The sequence below is a fragment of the Sycon ciliatum genome, chromosome 3, assembly GCF_964019385.1.
Source record: "Sycon ciliatum chromosome 3, ocSycCili1.1, whole genome shotgun sequence".
Classification (NCBI taxonomy): Eukaryota; Metazoa; Porifera; class Calcarea; order Leucosolenida; family Sycettidae; genus Sycon; species Sycon ciliatum.
Genome location: NC_088645.1, coordinates 2,979,018 through 2,998,619, shown reverse-complemented (window position 1 = coordinate 2,998,619; position 19,602 = coordinate 2,979,018). Strand labels below are relative to the sequence as shown.

At 46.6% G+C, this 19,602-nt stretch overlaps 1 protein-coding gene across 1 annotated transcript in view; it reads left to right on the top strand.

The window, feature by feature from the left end:
- Window positions 1-19,602, top strand: part of LOC135811225 (tripartite motif-containing protein 2-like) — a 117,062-nt gene that overhangs the window by 82,188 nt on the left and 15,272 nt on the right. Inside the window, exon 5 of the mRNA XM_065324419.1 lies at window positions 8,562-8,699. Coding sequence (XP_065180491.1) covers window positions 8,562-8,699 — 138 coding nt within the window. The remainder of the gene's footprint in view (window positions 1-8,561; window positions 8,700-19,602) is intronic.

The following is a 19,602-nucleotide window of genomic DNA, read 5'->3' as shown; positions in this document are numbered from 1 at the left end:
AGTTTTGAAAGCCATATATCAGCCTTTGTACACGCCTAATTTATGTGTACAGAAAGATAACATAATATGGTTGAAAGTGTTCACGTAATGTGTCGGGTGTGGTGTGGTCAAGCTTGGCCTTTGGTTTTCTATGCGAAATGTACTGCTGTTTTGTGTTCTCATTGTGTCCTTCTTTCTTTCTCTTGTTTTTCATTTGCAAGTTAATTGTTAGCACACACACTCGTGATTGCTCTCGCTTTTTAAATTGTTAAAATTCACACAAGTACGCACTAAGTGAATTTCACGGTTCATGGCCTATGCACTGTCATATGGCTAGGGTTAGATGACTTTAAAAAATGAAAGAAGATATACAATGGAACTCTGCTTTCCGACCAGCCCGACCACTTGCGCTCGGTCCTTAGTTTACCTTCATAAGTGCGAATTCAGGACTATTCTGACATTAGACCACCTCACTAAACCGCCCATCTCCCCAATCAAAACACTTCTGCTCTTTCCCAGATTTTGCCCCGCCACCGGATAGAAATGCTCGCAAATCAGATATTTTCGGACTTTACGGCACCTCACTTCACCACCCAGCTTTACAATCCGAACATTTTTGCTCAGTCCAGAATTTTGCGTTGCAAACAGCCAAGGCGATCGCTCTTGAGTGAAGCCTAGTTCACATTCGACGCAACGCCGACGGTACGGGACGTAAGGGCTTGTCGGGAGGGCTGGGGTGAGCTGACTTTCGGACCTATTTTCTCGTTTTTCGGGACTTCTTTTCGATTATTTGTCCTTGAAAGAAGCGGAATCAAGTTCATAATACCAGTTTTTCATGAAGATTGAAAAATTACCCCTGAAAGTTGTGGCATTCAAATAATAGCCCAAGAAAATGATAGAATAGTTCGTCTGTCACGCTTCTGAACTATCCCTAAATACAATAGGTGACATGAGATCTTATGTTGCTAAATTTCAACTCAAGTCGTGTTAGCCATTCTGTAAGTTATCATGGGAAGCGCACTGTTCAAAATGCTAAAAATATCCAAGTACGAATCGGGAGTAGTCGGCGCACGACGCCGTCTCCTGTTCACACTCGAATTGCAGCCGTTTTGTACGCTTGCGTCCCCGTCTACGCCCGTCTACGGTATGAAAAGTTGGATCGATCCAACTCTTCCCGTCGCTTCCCGATCTGTACGGTAGTACGGTTGAATTCCCGTTCCTGGTGTTCACATTGGACGCCGTCAGACCGTCCCGTCGCTTCCCGTCAATCCTTACGTCGCGTCCCGTCGCGCCCCGTCGAATGTAGACTAGGCTTGAGTCGCAACAGTACCTGCGACCGGGAGCAAAGGTTCCTGATCGAAGTTGCAAACAGCCAACCATGGTGGAGCAATTGGCGTTGCAAACGGGCAAAGCAAATGCTCATGCTTGAGCGGCAATAGTATCCGTGACTGGGTGCAATGACTACTGCTTGGCATCGCAAGCAGCCGACCAATAGTGTTTAATTCTAATCTCTGTTGGAACCCAGCTGAAAAGTCTGTCATACACGAGTTGTACTCGAAGTACATCTTATCAGAGGATGTGGTATCCGTCCACATTTGTATAATTATGTGCTCATGGGAGGAAAATCTGTGCGACGAAGAAGAACCAAACTTAGCAGGTTCACGCCTTGCCCATGTATGTACTGAGTGAGTTCCACTGTATGTCTATCCAAACAGTTCTGTTGATTGCAATTCTAAATGCTGATACAGTCAATGTTTGCATTCCCGACACCATCATCCTGTCCAGTGCTGTACTTCTAACCAGACATTCACCATTGGCCTGAAGCTATTCCACTGATCCAGTACGACACACTGTAGTTTTGACACACTGCATCAGTCGTATCGGCGTGTTCAGCATTACCACTGCTAACCTTGGTAGTCAGTTTGAATCTCACTTCCTGTCCACTTAACTCCACCTCTTTAGTACCTCACGTATTCGTACCAAAAACTCACCACCCCGCTGTGAACGGCATGGTGGAACGTCTGCATTGTCACCTGAAAGCCATCATCACTGCCACTGGAAATACTGCACACTGGAGTAAGGCTCTTCTCTTAGTGCTCCTCGGCATCATATCAACTTGTTATATCTGGCCTATCCTCTTTAACTGCTGAGTTAGTGTAAGGAACTAAGCCACACATATTCCGGGTGCATTCCTTGCCAACAGTACTGAGCTGCCACTATCCACTACAGAGTAGGTGTGCCGTTTGCGTTCTGCTATGGTCCGTCTGCAGCCACCACCTCACACAGCTAGCAGTTCCACTCTCTGCGTACCCGTCAACCTGCCATCTCTCTTGCGTTAGTTTTTGTTCATTATGATACAATGCAGAATCCCTTGCAAGTGCCATCCAAGGGTCTGTTTCGCTTTTGAAGAACAGTCCAAAGTACTGCTCTGTCGAAGTCAGTGGACGATCACAGTTTATCTCTGTTGATCGCTTGAAGTCTGCTTTCATGGACTCAGACAATTGTCGCATACGTCAGCTTCGTGATTTGAATCTCGATTACTTAGTTATAATTTTACTACTTTCTTTTTCACGTCGGCTCTACGTGACGTCATTTGCTTTCCCCAGCTCCGCTTGTGAGGCGCACGTGCCATCCTTTTTCAGGGCTTTTTGACTTTTGCTGAGAGAGAGATGCAAAGATAGAACCTTGAAAGTATTCTACTATTTATGGCAATGTCACAGGGATGAGTGTGAGTTCGTGTATTCGTGTGTTCACCACATTTTGGTGCCAAAACCCGATCCTACGAGCAAATATGGCGGATCCATCGGCTGGGCTACAAACCAGGAAACGGAGCACGAGGAGCCATTTCAAAACAGTGGCAGAACTGGAAGTGGACTTAAACAAGGCCATTGGCAATGCAATTTCGGAGACCGCGATTACCTCAGCGAGGCAGGTAATTATGGAATTTGACCAACATTTAGAGGGATCCAATGAGGCACTAGACAAGTACACGGAAACCCTGCTTTCGTGCAATCCTAAGAAGCTGGACAACAAAGATATGAAACAAAGGGAGTTGTCAGAACTTGATGACATGGAAGAGGACATCTGAAATGGAAAAATGTTCAGTTACTCTCAAGAGCCTAATTCTACAATTTGATGAAGTGCATGGGAAACAAAGCAAAGACTCAAATGACAAATTTGGAACCCACACACGGAATTTGGAGAACATACTCACGGAACTGGTTGATCTAAATAAAGCAAAAATGTCTCAGGGTTCCAGCCAGACTCCTAGCAACTCCACTGGGGTTTGGTTACCGAAACTCGAGTTGCCAAAATTCAATGGCATTATTCTACAGTGGAATGAATTCTGCGAATTTTTCAACATTCGGTGGATAAATCAAAAATCTCCAATGCAGAAAAGATGAGCTACTTGAAAGGTTGTCTTACAGGCAGCGCAAGGGATGTTTTAGAGGGCATGCCCCTAGATGATGCAAATTACGATGGCGCGTTTCAAATGTTGAAGGAGCGGTTTGGGAAGCAGGAACGCGTCGGTCAATGCTCATTTAAAATCGCTAATGGAAATTCCAACGGCATAAAACAACACCAACACACTAAGAAAACTCCACACACGCAGATCGAAAGGCATTTGCGATCACTGGAGGCTGTTGGCGAAGATATGAACCAGAAAATCTTCTTGTCCATTGTCATGGGAAAGCTGCCAGAAAGGTAATTTTCAACTTGGAAATCATACGCGGAAACAGTGCCTGGATTGTCCACGCACTATGCAAAGTTCTGTTACGATATAAGTAAAGGAAACATGCACTGCACACGCCGACAGTAGGCTAGTCACAGACAGCCCACGCAGTATTGGCGATTTGCTAAGCTACACACATTCATCGGAAGAAGCTCTACTATTACACACAGCACAGCGGTCACCACCCCGATGCTTTTACTGCAAAGATACCCACTTTACAGACGAATGTACGAAGTGTGTGATGCTAGAGTAGAGGAAGGCAAAGACAGAAAACCAGTGCTTCGTCTGCCTTCGGTCGGGACACACCTCACGAAACTGCCACAATCCTCAACCATGCTATCACTGTGGACGCGACACTCACCACAGAACCTTGTGCCCGGAGAAATTTGGAGGCAAAAGCACGAACGCACGGAATGGAGATGCGAAACCATTTCAATCAAGATCTGCAAACGCACGGTCCGAAACAGCAACACTTGCTGATTGCAAATTTGACAGCCTGAGCCAATGGAAATTCACACAGTGAGTGACACAGACCAATCGGCGGTGCTTATGCAGATGGCTTTAGCTGACCTCGCAGATAACGACGGCAAGCGGTCTTGCCGAGTGCGAGTGTTTTTCCTCACTGGCTCTACACGGTTCTTTATCAGCGAGGTGACGCAGAACATCTTGAATGCCGACGTCATTGGTGAAGATGCCCAGTCGATTGCTACGTTTGGTTCAAAGAAGAGGGAGACCAAGGTCTTGAAAAGGGGTCCAAATCCAAGTGAAGACCATTGATGGCGGTAAAGTCCCCATTACAGCAAACATCACCCCGAACATCAGTTCTACAATGAGGCGCCTGCCAATCGGTATGAGGAAACACCCCAGCCTGCAGTGAATGGTCTTAGCAGAACCCATTGCTGATCGACCAGAAGACGTGACAATAGACATGCTCATTGGTAGTGACTACTACTACGATATCATTGGAAACGACCATGTCAGATTCTCGGATGGCCTAGTTCTTCTGGACACCAAGCTTGGATTCGTTCTGACAGGTCGGGCTACCACGTCTGCAGATCTACCCCAAGTCTGCACTCTGCAGCCTGAAGATGCAGTGTTGAAGTCATTCAATGAGACGGTGAAGTTTGTCAACGGGGGGGGGGTATACCGTTGAATGGCCGTAGAAAGATAGTGCGACTGACACATCTCTACCAGAGAATTACGAGCTTGCAAGTGGCCGGCTCCGCTGGCTTGTGTTGCGTCTGTCCAAGGCCCCAGAAATCCTCGACAAATGCAACGGCACCATTCAACGACAACTCAACAGCGGCATCATCGAGGTAGTCAACATGACCGAGAACACTGACGCATTGAAACACACCATTCCACACCACTGCGTAGTGAAGCCTGACAACACGACAACGAAGATTCGAGTTGCTTATGATGCGTCTGCCGAGACGAAACCCAACAACCACAGCCTGAATGATTGCCTCGAAAGCGGGCCAAGCTTGCTACCAGATCTGTGTAGAATTCTGGTCAGATTTCATCTGAAACCGATCGGCATAACCAGTGATGTAGAGAAGGCATTTTGCAAGTCGGGCTGGCGATGCCTGATCGAGACATCACCCGATTTCTTTGGCTCAGAAATGTCCATCAACCAGTCTCCGAAGACAACATAGTAGTGTACCGATTCAGCCGCTTGCCATTAATTTGGTGTAGTGTCGAGTCCGTTCCTTCTCACAGCCACGCTTAGTCATCACCTCGACATTCTTCAGCCTTTCAATCTTTCCTGATTTATTTCAATATTTGGCGTGACTCCTTTTATGAAAGATTAGGAACAATGCCACTTTTCTCCATTCTTTCCCGTTTTCATCCCTTCTTTGTGTCCATATGTGCCAGATAACTGCTATGCATAAAAATTCTGGTGTGCTTGCCAAGTTGGGTGTCTTAATACCAGTTGTCTGAGAACACATGCATGTATTAGTGGAAGTAAGAGGCAGCTGAAGCCTCTACAAATGCAGTTGAAGTCCGGGACGATGCCCTGATGCTGCCAATCTGCTTTTTGCACCTTGTTCCTACCCACTTATGAAGGTGTGATGAGCCCAAAAGTGAGATTATTGTCAAATCCACGCAGAGTTTGGACATTTCAGAGGTTTTCAGGTGTTGGGCGGTTCCCAAGCCAATTGAATCACCCTTCCAAGATTCCTTTGAAATTCTCTGCCCTCCGTCGAGGAGAGCCAAGTTTTCAGAAGTGAACAAGTGCGAGAAGTGTATACATGTGTGTGCATGCAGTGGCGTAGGAAGATGTTTTAGTTTGGGGGGGGGGGGGGGGGGGGGGTTGACTTCCAGCCACTGACCTGCTCATATACTGGTGTGGTCGTACCGGTTATCCTTCTACAGAAAGTTGTAATTGTTCAAGTATTTCACTCTTCATCACTGGACATGTGAAAACCTAGTAGTAGTACTCGAATCTGGACAAGAACAATGAAAGTCCTGTGCATGTATGTTGAATACAATAGATTGCATGCAGCGACCACTGGATAAGTAGCTCTGACTGACAGCCCGGTCAATGTCCAAGGAGAAATTTATCTGAAGGCGAAATGCATCCGTAATGGTGAATTAGAGGCAACCATAGAGCAAAACTTACTGGTAAGGACAGTGGGATAAGTATACGTTCAAGAAACCCTCTATTTTCAGCTATTACAAACAAGAACCCCGGACTCATCACATGCCAGTGATAAGTAGCATGTTCCGTTCATAACGAATTTTCCATGATATTGTAGATGACTACACTATCGTGACCCTGGTGAAAATTCATCGTCTAGAGGTCATAGGTGCAAGCCTCAGGCTCAGTTTCTCCATGAACATGTTGAAATGTATTACCACTGATCAGTCGTACCTTGCTCTCCGACAAGTAACAGTAAGTCTTGAAGTAAGTCTCAAAAACTTCTTCTGGAGAGTGGTTTTCTCCAGAAAGCTGCGATATAGCAATGAGAGGAACTGTTTTTGACTGAAGCAAAGTACTGCCGCCTTTCCCTTTTCGAAGAAAACCGCCCACGGAAAACGACCCTTTTAAATTAGCAGCTACGATTCAAAGACGACCTAGCGAGGATCTAGCGATCATGCTTCACGCCGGTGGCACTCACTTCTACTTGAAGTATTCTAGATGTCATCCAGTGTAGACTTTCTGAGCCTAGCGCCTGTCAAGTACACTGTACAGTGCTGGGCAAAGAGAAATCCAACATCATGAATAGAATAGCATTGCTGGGCACTACACTACACTACACTGCACTACACTACACTACACTACACTACACTACACTACACTACACTACACATACTGGTCTGTGCACTACACTACACTACACTACACATACTGGTCTGTGCACTACACTACACTACACTACACTACACATACTGGTCTGTGCACTACACTGCCCTAACACTACACATACTGGTCTGTGCACTACACTGCCCTAACACTACACATACTGGTCTGTGCACTACACTGCCCTAACACTACACATACTGGTCTGTGCACTACACTGCCCTAACACTACACATACTGGTCTGTGCACTACACTGCCCTAACACTACACATACTGATCTGTGCACTACACTGCCCTAGCACTACACATACTGGTCTGTGCACTACACTGCCCTAACACTACACATACTGATCTGTGCACTACACTGCCCTAGCACTACACATACTGGTCTGTGCACTACACTGCCCTAACACTACACATACTGATCTGTGCACTACACTGCCCTAGCACTACACATACTGGTCTGTGCACTACACTGCCCTAACACTACACATACTGGTCTGTGTACTACACTGCCCTAGCACTACACATACTGGTCTGTGCACTACACTGCCCTAACACTACACATACTGGTCTGTGCACTACACTGCCCTAACACTACACATACTGGTCTGTGCACTCGAACGCGGCGATACTCTATTCATGAGGTTGGATTTGTCTGCGGGTCAGCACTGTACATGACAACAGAACGCACTGCAGGGTCAGCTCGGACTACGATCGAGCTGATTGCATGACTCGTACTGATTGATCTGCATGCTTCTCGCTTGAACGTGCAAACACGTTCACTCAGTTTCGGCCCTACATCCACCAAAAGGTTTGGGTAACCTGGCAACCCCCTTGCCCCCCCCCCCCCCCACTTCCTATGCCACTGGCATGTATGTGTGTGTGTGTGTGTGTGTGTGTGTCTGTGTGTGTGTGTGTGTGCGCATGCGTGTGTGTCTCATATGGTGCAGTTCAAAGTGCAGTCGATTTCCAATCGAGAGGTGGCGGGTTCGATTCCCAAAGATTATGGTCACACACGTCTTTCTTAATTTTCTTAGACTCCTCTTGACTTTTCTTTCATTCGGCTGCGTGGTAACAACCAGTGCATGCCGGAGTATGCGGTTTGATGTTTGTGTGGGATAGAAATGAGAAAAAAAGATCAAAAGGCAAAAGTTAAGGATTCACCAGCCAAAAAAGCCACTGTGTGGTGTAGACCAGGCTGAATAGTGGAGTTCAAATCTTCAGCCTTGCAAGCTATTGAATGGTGCAGTCCCAGTACAAGTTGCTATGGCTTCTGCTGTATGCATCGCTATCATGACCTCCAGCGTCAAAAGGTCAAAAGCCAAGTGTTTGTGTCTCTGTGTGTATATGTGTGTGTATATGTGTGTGTGTGTCTGTGTGTACGTGTGTGTGTGTCTGTGTGTGCACGCGTGAGAGAGCATGCGTGTGTCTGGGTATGTATGGGTTTGGGTATGGTGTGTGTGTGTGTGTGTGTGTGTGTGTGTGTGTGTGTGTGTGTGTGTGTGTATGTGATTGTGCCTATTTACATGATCTACATGTAGGTGTTTGAGAAAGGAGGAAGGCAGTTGAACAAGTTTGGTACTGAAGGAAGTGGACCAGGACAGTTCAACAAACCAGTGGGTATTATCTCGTCCAACGGCAGATTGCTGGTTGTGGATCAGTCCAATCACCGTATCCAGGTTAGGCTATTGTTCTAGGAGGATGTCCATAGCATAATGTGTGTATATGTGTGTGTGTGTGTTTATATGTGTGTGTGTGTTTGTGTACGTTTGTGTATTTATTAGGGTGAGTTTATGTGCCTTTTGTGTGTGTATAGATTCTTGGTTGGAGAAAAGCAATTCAGCACACGAATCACAGAAGCAATACAATTTCGAGTCTTTCGACTAGGCCTTTCGTAACATTACTTTTCAAGTCGAATACAATGGTGATAAGCAAGGTAGCAAGCATGTCCTTATAGCCAGCACTTTGGCGGTGAGAACATTAACAAAATAGCATTTTAAAAGATAGCGATTGTGACCCCAACTACATGTTTACCGGTCAGAGCATTGACCAAATAACACTTTAAGAGATAGCGTTAGTAGCACCAAAACCACGTAGTGAAAATAATATTAAATTTTAATAGTATCAAACAACAATAGGGACCACAGTACTACAATGTCATAACAGTGACAACTTTTGCACATACTTCTTTTGCACACACAGTTCAAATATACACATGGCACTCATTGCCAACAGGGCACTCCTTGTCACTTTACCACTCAAGCGCGTGTGCTCAACAAAATCTCACCTTGCTGTTCTGGAGGCAGTGTACATTGCAAAGCTGAAGCCTGAACTGTGTGTGCGATAGAAGCATGTGCAAAAGTTCTCACTGTTTTGACATTGTAGTACTGTGGTCCCCATTGTTGTTTGATACTAGTAAAATTCATTGTAGCACTATTTAGTTGATACGACTAGCGCTGTCTTCTAAAGTGCTATTTGGTCAATACTCTGACCGCCAAATATGAGGTGCGGTGGCGGGTTTAGGTGGGGTGGGGGCACGCCCCTCCCCCTCTCCCCACGCCCCTCCCCTTCCCCAAAAAATAGTTCGACCTTGGTTTGAAAGAAACACCAGGCTGCTGCATGCACGGGCGGTAGACTCTACACAGTGGGAAGCAGCTTCCAAAAGCAGCTGCACTGACCGTTGGTGTGGAGCGGTGCACTGCAGATGAAATGATCGACTCTGCACGATGTCTACACTTGTGTTCAAATTCCAGGACACGCTCGATGCGGTTTGAGAAAGGTGTGCAGTGATGTGCTGAATGTAGCGCTACACAAACGGGACAAAAACAAAGCTTGGGATCTTCAAGCGCCTCTTTCTGCAACATTGTACAACGGTGTTTTGAGGATGATCCCCTCGGGATTCGAATCATGAATTGGTTGACTTGAAAACTTTTCTGCGAAGTCTCAGCCACATCCATGAACTAAAAGAAGCCAAGCTCTGGCCCGCAGAGCCTGGATGGATTTTTGCAGAGCGTTCTTGCGACGGCGTAATTCCTGTTCCAACAGGAAACCATGGTAGTGATCAAGTCGTTGCAAGTTCAATAGATGACTTTCACAAAGATTGTCTGGGTTCGAGATGGGGCTACTGGACCTTCTGACTCTCACTTCCCGACCTTTTGACTTTGAGTTTGAGACTTTCGCTTTTTGCCTTACGAACGCTGAGCTAGTTTTTTGGCTAGAGTTGTTTTGATTTGGCTTGCATCGTCATGCGGAAGCGCTGCTGCGCTTCTCAATGCACCAGGAGACGAGATATGGAACTGAGGCTCCCATTCCATACGTTCCTTTCCGAACCGGGAACTCAGAAAAATCGATTCATGCCATATGGAGATGAACTAAAATGAGGTGATTGATGTAGTGTACAAGTAACATGACAGATGATTGCACAATAATTATGTAGTAACTAAGCATGAGATAGTGTAGTCTGTAGCCTAGTGTACGTCTGGAAGAAATACCTGTCATGTAATAATTTGTAATCGGTTGGATAGCTAGGAGCGTGACGTACATTGTTACAGTCATGTGCACCATAATCTCTCCCCCCCCCTCCTCCCCCCCCCCCTCCCCCCCCCCCCCCTCAGCCAAGTCCTGGACACGCCACTGTAGTTGGCGCCACTAACGCTATCTTTTAAAGTGCTATTTTGTCAATGTTCTGACCGCCGAAGTGCCAGTAATAAGGACATAACGCAATGTCGCGTATAAAAGCAGTTGCTTACGGCCGTATAAGCCGGGGTTCAAACTATGCTTCTATCCAAGTCATGCTTGTCTTCAAAACATGCTTCTACGTCAACATCAAAGTCACAGTACGTCAGTCCGGTCATCACTCGATAATATGCCACTCGGATTTAAAATTCATGACTGAGACATGCCAAGTGTCTGAGAATACACGAAAGCGAAATACAAAATGCAAAAACATGGCAGGGCGATATTTGAGATGCAAAAGTCTGTTCAGATTTGCAATTGACACATCAAAATCAAGTCAAAATCAAGTCAAAATCAAGTTGACGGTATTAAAAAGCAATGAACATGGCAAGGTAAGGAATTCACAACAATTTTGCTCGTGCAAGGACTGAAATCTGCCAGCAACAAACCAAAACAAAGATTTGGAAAGCTAGGGTGGAAATTTACACTTACAATACCACAACAAAATCCTCATCGCTATCGGCAATCTGCATGGTGATATCAGCTACATCAAGATGAGCAGATTCTTCAGTCAAGAGAGAGTCGGCAGTCGCAGTTGATACAGCGGTCGCAGTAGAGTCGACATCATCGTCGTCGTCGTCGTCTTTACTGGATGTGCCGCCAGCAGCACCGTCGTCAGCAGCCACTTCACCAAGAACATTGGCCTCTTGGTCAAGCTCATCTTCGAACTCTTCGAAAACATTGGCTGGCTGCAGCTGCGCAGGCGGCAATGAGAAAAGCTGTTCAAGACGTTCTCGGTCATCAGCAGTGGGACGACCTTCCTTGGAGCAGGACACCTGGTCAACAGTGGCGCCAGGAACCTGTCCGCAGCAGTTGAAGGAGTTCTTGATGAGGTCCTGTAACAGGGAACGCTTTGACTTCACGATGATGTCGCACAACTTCGACTTCGTAGTGGCACGGATGTTACATGCAGCACTGTGAGTTTTGTCACCTGTTGCCAGCCATTCATCATACAAGTCAGATCGACATCCGGGGCTTGGACAAGCGGGGTGCATCCACCAGGGATCACAGCACTCAGAATGCGTTTTTGGCACCTCTCTGCAGTGACGGAGTCGGTAAGATGGCAGCGATAAGAATCCCACAATAGAACCCTCTTTCCCAAGGCCATGGAACCCATCACTCTCTGACGCCAATCAATTGTCAACTCTTTGTTAAACCATCCATTGTCAGAGATTGTTGTCGGCGAACAGCTTCCTGACAAACACAAGGAAGTCCGTCAACTTGGGGATCAGGTCAGCAGGAGTTCGATGGCTCTGGTGCATCTTCACTCTTGTCATTAGTTGAAGATGCTCCATGATATTCCTACACCATCCAGCACTTAAATTGAACGGTTCCTGTCCTCCTTGCTCGTCGTGAATCCGCTTAGCCATTGCCCGGACCGACTTCCGTGTCACTCGTCGACATTGCTGGCGCTCCGCGACGATCCATTCGAACAGCTCATCTTCAAGGTCACACAACAGCAAATTTTGCCACCGCTGACTAGGCGCGCCCGTGCACGACCACGACAGGTTGTGGATTTTTCTATTCCCTTTAGACTGGCCTCCAGCGACGAACCGTGCTCCCATTCACGTTGTGGAGGCGACTAGCAGCACTGCAGGACGTTTCTTACGCGGACATGATGACAGCCAGCTTGAAAGTAAGGCTGTATTTTTTCTCTTTCCTGTCATCGGTGTCGTCATCTTTGCAGCTGTTGTCAGTGAATCCTCGAAGGAAGAATGAGGATCGACGGTATTGCAACAACAGCTGCGCAGCGGTTTCATTCTACAACGTACACATAGCCAAATTCTCTGTATTTGGTGATCATCATCTGTTTTCTGGTGTGCAAGCTCACCTCTGATGCCGATTACTTCCTTGCTTAGACCCGGTCTGCTATTAGACCAGTCTGCTCTCCCTTCACTCGCTTGTAAATCCTACTTGGAGCAGTAAGGTTGTGTCACTGCTCCTACTGATGTCATTGTTGTGAAAGCAATATCATCGCCATTGGTGGTAATTTTCCACCGTGCATGAATCATTAACAATCATCATCTATGTGTCACGGCCTAACCATCCTCATAACTCCCCGCGTCGTGACTAGTGCTGTACCGTTGAAACCTACTTTGCTTCAGTGTATATTCGCTCCAAAGCTCTTGTTTTGTTGCATAGTGATCTGACGCAGTGTGCTATAGCCTGTCGGGTAATATGGATAAGATTAGTACAGTCGGCATCGCCTATCGAGTGACCAGGTACATGTATAAGGATACTAGTACATGTATACCGGCTTAACGATATCGGAACACAAATAGCACTATGTGTGCAATATTCCTTTCTAAGCGCACGCTGTGCGGTGCAGATAGGTCATTTGTCGTTGCCAACTTGCCGCATGTGCAGCAGGAAGGCACCACATGTCGATTACTACTTATACTGTACAGCATTGTGTGCTTACATGCATCTACGGCCTTGTGGATGCAATTGAGTCTCACATACATGTACATGAAATATTGCGTGTAGTGCGGTATCAGGTGTTAACATACAGTGGCAAATATTTTTCTCGCAATAATGACCGTATTCACCACAAGTGTGTTTATGTCCAGAGCCAACTCAAGTCCTGTATTATTTATGACCATGACAACAAGACTTCCAGGCTGAAATTCTTCTATGACAGGCATGAACACTTGCCTTACAATTGTTCGTGATTGTACGAAGTACATATTCGCTGTTGCATCAATTTTGCACCATTTACATTGTAGTGCCACAAGTGGTATCACGGACACCTGCATGCGTATTGAGTCAAACAAGGTTACCTCTGTATAATTATGCTTATCGTGGCTATCAAGAGCTTCGATGCAAATTCCCAGCTGACGAATGGTGTCCAGCTTGTGTTCAGCTCAGCTGGCACTCACAACTCATAATAATTGCGTTCTAGACGCCAGATGAGATATAAGATGTTTCAGCTACAATGTAGACACAACGTCCGTGTTCAAGAAAGCCGTCACTTCATCTTCTGTCCATCCTCAATAGCACGTTCAAGCAAATACGTCTGAAACACAGTAGCGACAATCCGACAGCGGGGACACGCCGTCTTCTCCGAATGAGCTTCTACCGTTTTAATTCAGATTCCCCCAAAAATGTCAAAATAAATAATAGATTTCCACCAAGCTCGCTAGAATCTTGCGAACCGTCAACATGCAGGCATTTCAAGTGTTCGAGCGTGCGTAGATTCTGCTCAGCGGCTCAAGAACATTCGCCAAGCGAAAAAAAGTCGATGAGAAAGATGTAATGGTGGACGAAATTACAAAAATCGGAAGAAGGTATTCGACCCAGTTCGACTATCCTGGACTGGATTGGCAACGTCCAACAATCGGATTCGTATTCTATGGGGTCTCATGAGCTAGTGTGCCAAAGGGCGTTTAGTTGGAGCTTCAGTGCATCACCTTCGTCGAAAGAGGCCCTTTCTGAGATTTGGCCGATGGACTATTGTACTGTACTCTGCAGCCTGTCTACGCGGCCTGCAGTTGTATGGTGTTTCTGTTGCAACTTTTTCGTCTTAAATATTGAGCACGGCTTCTATTCAAATCGTGCGTCTCTGTCACGGCGCGCTTCGAAAAATCGGCTTCTATTCGAGTCATGCTTCTATACAGGTCATGCTTTTATACGCGACATTACGGTACTTGCTACTTTGATAATAATTATTGTATTCGACTTGAAATGTAATGGCAAGAATGGTCTAGTCGGAACTATATTATGGCAACTGTGCTTCGTGTGTTGATTACATGTGTGTTTGTTTACATGTGTATGATCCGTTGTGAGAGTGTCTATGAGTGTGTGTGTGTGCGTGTGCGTGTATGTGTGTGTGTGTGTGCGTGTGTGTGTGTGTGTATGCGAGTGCATGAAAGTAACTAATAACTTGACTAATTCACACTTACGGTAACATGTAACATGTAACATGTAACATGTATGTATGAAAGGAAAGAAGCGTGTCAGGAATACCTACTGTAACTACTGCTGTAATGGAATGTTACTGGGCAACTGTTTGGACTGGTGTCTACAAGTATCACGTGATCATGTCTGCTTTGAAAACAAACCTAACACTACTAGTTCTATCAGGAATGCAGAGTTGCAGACATGATACATTGGCGATGGCATGCTATACGGTATTCAGCTTTCCCACCAGATTTTGCTACTTGTATTGAACCTGGGTCTGCTGTTGAGGGAAAGCTCTCTGCTGTCCGCTATTTACAATTAGAAGTGCACTGCTCTTTCCCGGCTTGTGCTTCCCTGACGATACATTTGATGTGGGTTGTTGTGAATAGTCTACATGTTGTCCGTGACCTTGGAGGTCCCGTCCATGACCTCTAAGAGTTCCCCTTTTGGCCTATTTAATCTGTGTGGCGTTGTGTCCTCGCGGGCTGTGTGCGGACCGCGCACAGACTGCGCAGGTTGCGCCACAGCACACATGCGCACCTAAGTTCCAAGGACATGACCTGTTTTGTTACCTGGATCCGTGGCATACCCACACTGTCCAGACCCTACCATGGTCAAGTGCATTTCATGCTCCAGGACTCTATAGCTGCAGCCATAGTATGCATGTGTGGGTGGGTGTCTTTGTTTGTGTGTGTCGGTGTGTGTGTTTGTTTGTGTATAATATACTAGTATGTGGGTGTGTGCGTGCGTGCGTGCGAGGGGGCAAGCACGTGCGTGCGTGTGTGTAGTATTATAGTAATAATTATAATAATGCAGATTAATGGGTGCACACAGCTGCTTCATGCTACCACTCAAACTATGCTGCTATGTTTGCTAGCGCTGTTAGTGTTACTGTATCATGTTCATGCTTTGCTGCTGGCTACGGTCACGTGCACTGTACATCACGGTAACCATGCCGACCTAACATCATGGTACATGCACACATGGTACTCTAATCAGTAATCTCTATGCCACGTGGCATTCTACGTGTCATTCAACGTGACACTCAACCAAGCATTCTTTTGTGCGTGTCGCTCAACGTAAGCGTCGTGAGTCGTGCCACTTGACGTGGCATGCTAAAGTTTGCCTAGTTAAAAGTAGTTATATTTCGATCCGTTCTGTGTGTGGATCACGCTTGTCAGATCGTTGTGTTTCAACAGGTTGTCTTTTCTCTTGTCCTCATCCTGTTTGTCTCAAACCATGGCTGCCTTAAAGGGGAAGTGCATCGATTTTTCAAGTAGGGCTCAGATGAAAGACAATTGGATATCGGTTCCGATGGTATATCTCTCGCTTGCGTACGGCAAGGGAAACTTGCCATATCGCCGATTTCCTGATCCCGTTTCCATGGCGACTACAGGTGATGACGCACATTCTGCTTAGCTCCGTGAGAGAGAAGGTCGATCACTAGTGCACTGCAGAATTGTGTCATTTTCAGTTGTCTTCTTGTATTCACGAAGTGAAAGAAGTACTGTTTTCAATGCTGTTAGTGCCGTGAACTGTTTATTAGTAGTCCTCTCCGTTGTGTACTGGGACGTGACACCGACAGGGGAAAGCTGGAGTGCGGAGACGTTAGCTGGCAAGCGAAAATCGTGACGAACCAAGTGCTGAAATCTTGGTTGGGACAAATCAAACGTTCAGCATTTACCTCAACCAAGGACCATGCCGTTTGCTCTTTCCACTTGCTGAAGATGGATGCGCTGCCTGCTGGAGACTCTCCTATCTCTCGTAACATCTTCTGAAGCCAGGTGAGACGACGAGTAGCGGAGATTAGCGAACGAAATAATGTCGTATGTTTTGACAATTTTGCTGAACATTTCTCAGGAGAGATGGCGAATACCAAGCATCTTCTCCTAGTCTAGAGAAACCATTTCGTAGGCTACATTCCGCCTAGGGAAATGGCTGGGGAGGACACACTTGGAGGAGAACGAAGTAAGTGATCTTGTTTATGTTGTTCTTTGGATTGCAATCTTATGTTTGACGAACATACGGCATGGTGCATAGTTGGTCGTTGAGTGTCTGCATGTGCATGTATAAGTGTGTGCTGATAAACATTTCCTATGCAAGAATCTGACACTCATGCTCTCTTTCTTTCTTGCAGTATGTGCGCACGTGTGTGTGTGTGTGTGTGTGGGTGTGTGTGTGTGTGTGTGAGAGAGAGAGAGAGAGAGAGGGAGAGAGTGTGTGCAGGAGCAGCGTGGAGCATGCCAGTGTGATCGCTGTGGCCGTTGCTTTCTTAGCTGTGGCGTTCTTGCCCGTCACAAGTGTGTGGCTCAGCCCCCAACGACAGTGGAGCCGTGTTGTGGTGAATACTGTGTGTCCCGCGACCGCTGCTTCCGTTCGGTCCAGGGCAGGAATAGACACCGCTGCTGAAGCTCTCCCCGGCTGTACGTCAGTCTCGTGGCAGATGACCCGAACTCTCATTTTGTGTGTGTGTATGTGTGTGTGTGTGTGTGTGTGTGTGTGGTGTATGTATATGTATGTGTGTTGCTCCCTACGTAGCCGGACAAACTCTTGTTTTTGTGTCCCGGGCGCCATGGGGCGGCGTTCTCCCATTCTCTCTCCACTGCCCCTCCGGGCCCACGTGGCTGTGACTCGACAGGGCAGGGCAAGTGTGTGTATGGCGCATGGTGTGTGCTGGCATGTCTGTATAAATATGTTGGACAGGAATTTGTTCACCCACAACGGTGACGGAAAACCATGCTAGGTGTTGCTGGAAGTTATGGAGTCTGCGAGCAGTTACAATAACTTACGTCATGTCACAACAAAGAACGGTGCAGTGGTTGACCCTCATGTAAACATGATGGTGATGGTAACTCACCTAAGCTACCCATGAAGCTAGAAAGAACATCAGGTCAACAGAATTGTACCAGAGGCAAGCATCTATTGCCCGAACTTCTTCATATGAAATGAACAATACCCTTCTCCATAGTCTTAGCATAGAGACAACATGCAGATGAAGTGTATGGACAAATAATAATTATATTATAATTATAAATAGGCCATTCACTGAGGGCATGGAATGATCTCTACGTGTAGATTGGATAGACACATGCACGTCTGCAAGGAAAGCATTTGTTCATGGGTTAGTTCATGGGCTGATTGAGTTCACATGGACTAAGTTCATATCATGCCATCTCTCCTGAGCAGCAAAATTTCAAAACATACGACATTATTTCGTTCGCTAATCTCCGCTACTCGTCGTCTCACCTGGCTTCAGAAGATGTTACGAGAGATAGGAGAGTCTACAGCAGGCAGCGCATCCATCTTCAGCAAGTGGAAAGAGCAAACGGCATGGTCCTTGGTTGAGGTAAATGCTGAACGTTTGATTTGTCCCAACCAAGATTTCAGCACTTGGTTCGTCACGATTTTCGCTTGCCAGCTAACGTCTCCGCACTCCAGCTTTCCCCTGTCGGTGTCACGTCCCAGTACACAACGGAGAGGACTACTAATAAACAGTTCACGGCACTAACAGCATTGAAAACAGTACTTCTTTCACTTCGTGAATACAAGAAGACAACTGAAAATGACACAATTCTGCAGTGCACTAGTGTAGTAGTGATCGACCTTCTCTCTCACGGAGCTAAGCAGAATGTGCGTCATCACCTGTAGTCGCCATGGAAACGGGATCAGGAAATCGGCGATATGGCAAGTTTCCCTTGCCGTACGCAAGCGAGAGATATACCATCGGAACCGATATCCAATTGTCTTTCATCTGAGCCCTACTTGAAAAATCGATGCACTTCCCCTTTAAGGTCAAAGATATTTGTGCCATGACGGTTCCGCGCCTCCCCAGGGAACTGGATGCTTCGGGCAGGAAATCTGCCCTTGTGGATCGCCTGATTCAGGCCTGTGAATCTACTCCGAGCGCGGCGAGTGGGGCAGGCAGCTGAGAACACAAATTGTTGGCACCGTTTGCGCCAACAGCGCCGTCTGATTTGAAATCCGCAGATGTTTGAGAGCAATGGAGTCACAACTCACAATGCTTTACCAGGTGCAGGCTCGCCTTTGGCCTCCATTTGCAGCCAGAGTCAGCGCAAGTCCACTCCTCTACGCTCTAGTAGGCTATGTCGGTATGGGTGACGAAGCTGACAACCTACTCACCAGTTTTGTTTTCATCAGTCCCAGTCCAGGACGCGATCTTTGTGTCCCAGCACGCGCGGATCACTATGGAAGGAAACGAAATTTGGTCTGCGAGCAGGCAAGATTCCCTCAGAGATCGCAGCAGCTGGGAATCCATTTATGGATATTATCTCGTGCTGGTATGCGGTACTTGTTTCGTTCCGTTTAGCCGAAGGTTTGATTTCAAACAACTGAACGACGAAAATGATTCGTCGTCGAATCTTTGCAGTAGTTGCCGATACATCCTTGTTGGAGAGATTACAACTAGATCTGTCACTCCCTCAGAGTCTCGATAGAACTCTGGCCCAAGCTCGCGAGAAGGAAACTGTTGACCAGCAACAACCTGGTTGGTGAAAGTTGTGCACCGTCAGACCGTTGTACAACTTCACACAAAGTAAGTAATAGTTACTAGTATAGTGTACATAGCATGGTTTGAACAACCACATCACTCACACTCTCTGTGTTCGTGACTCATATGCACTGGAGCTGCATGCATGCACTGACTTAGTCGTCGTGTCTCTGGTCGTCAGGATGCTATACTGTACTACTACGTAACCACTGGCAATCTCACTGAGGTGGTGTGAAACATCCAGCCCAGTGCCCAGTGCAGTGCAGTGCCCAGTGCAGTGCAACTGCCATCCTGCCACTTCAACTGCTCATGTTTTGCAGCACAGACAGTGTACTGTACACAGTGGTCATTCCTACTTTAGTCTGCGCCCACTGACCCAGGCACAGCCCTAACCCTGGCATCAAGCAATCAATTACTTACTCTAATTTCAGAAATTTTCG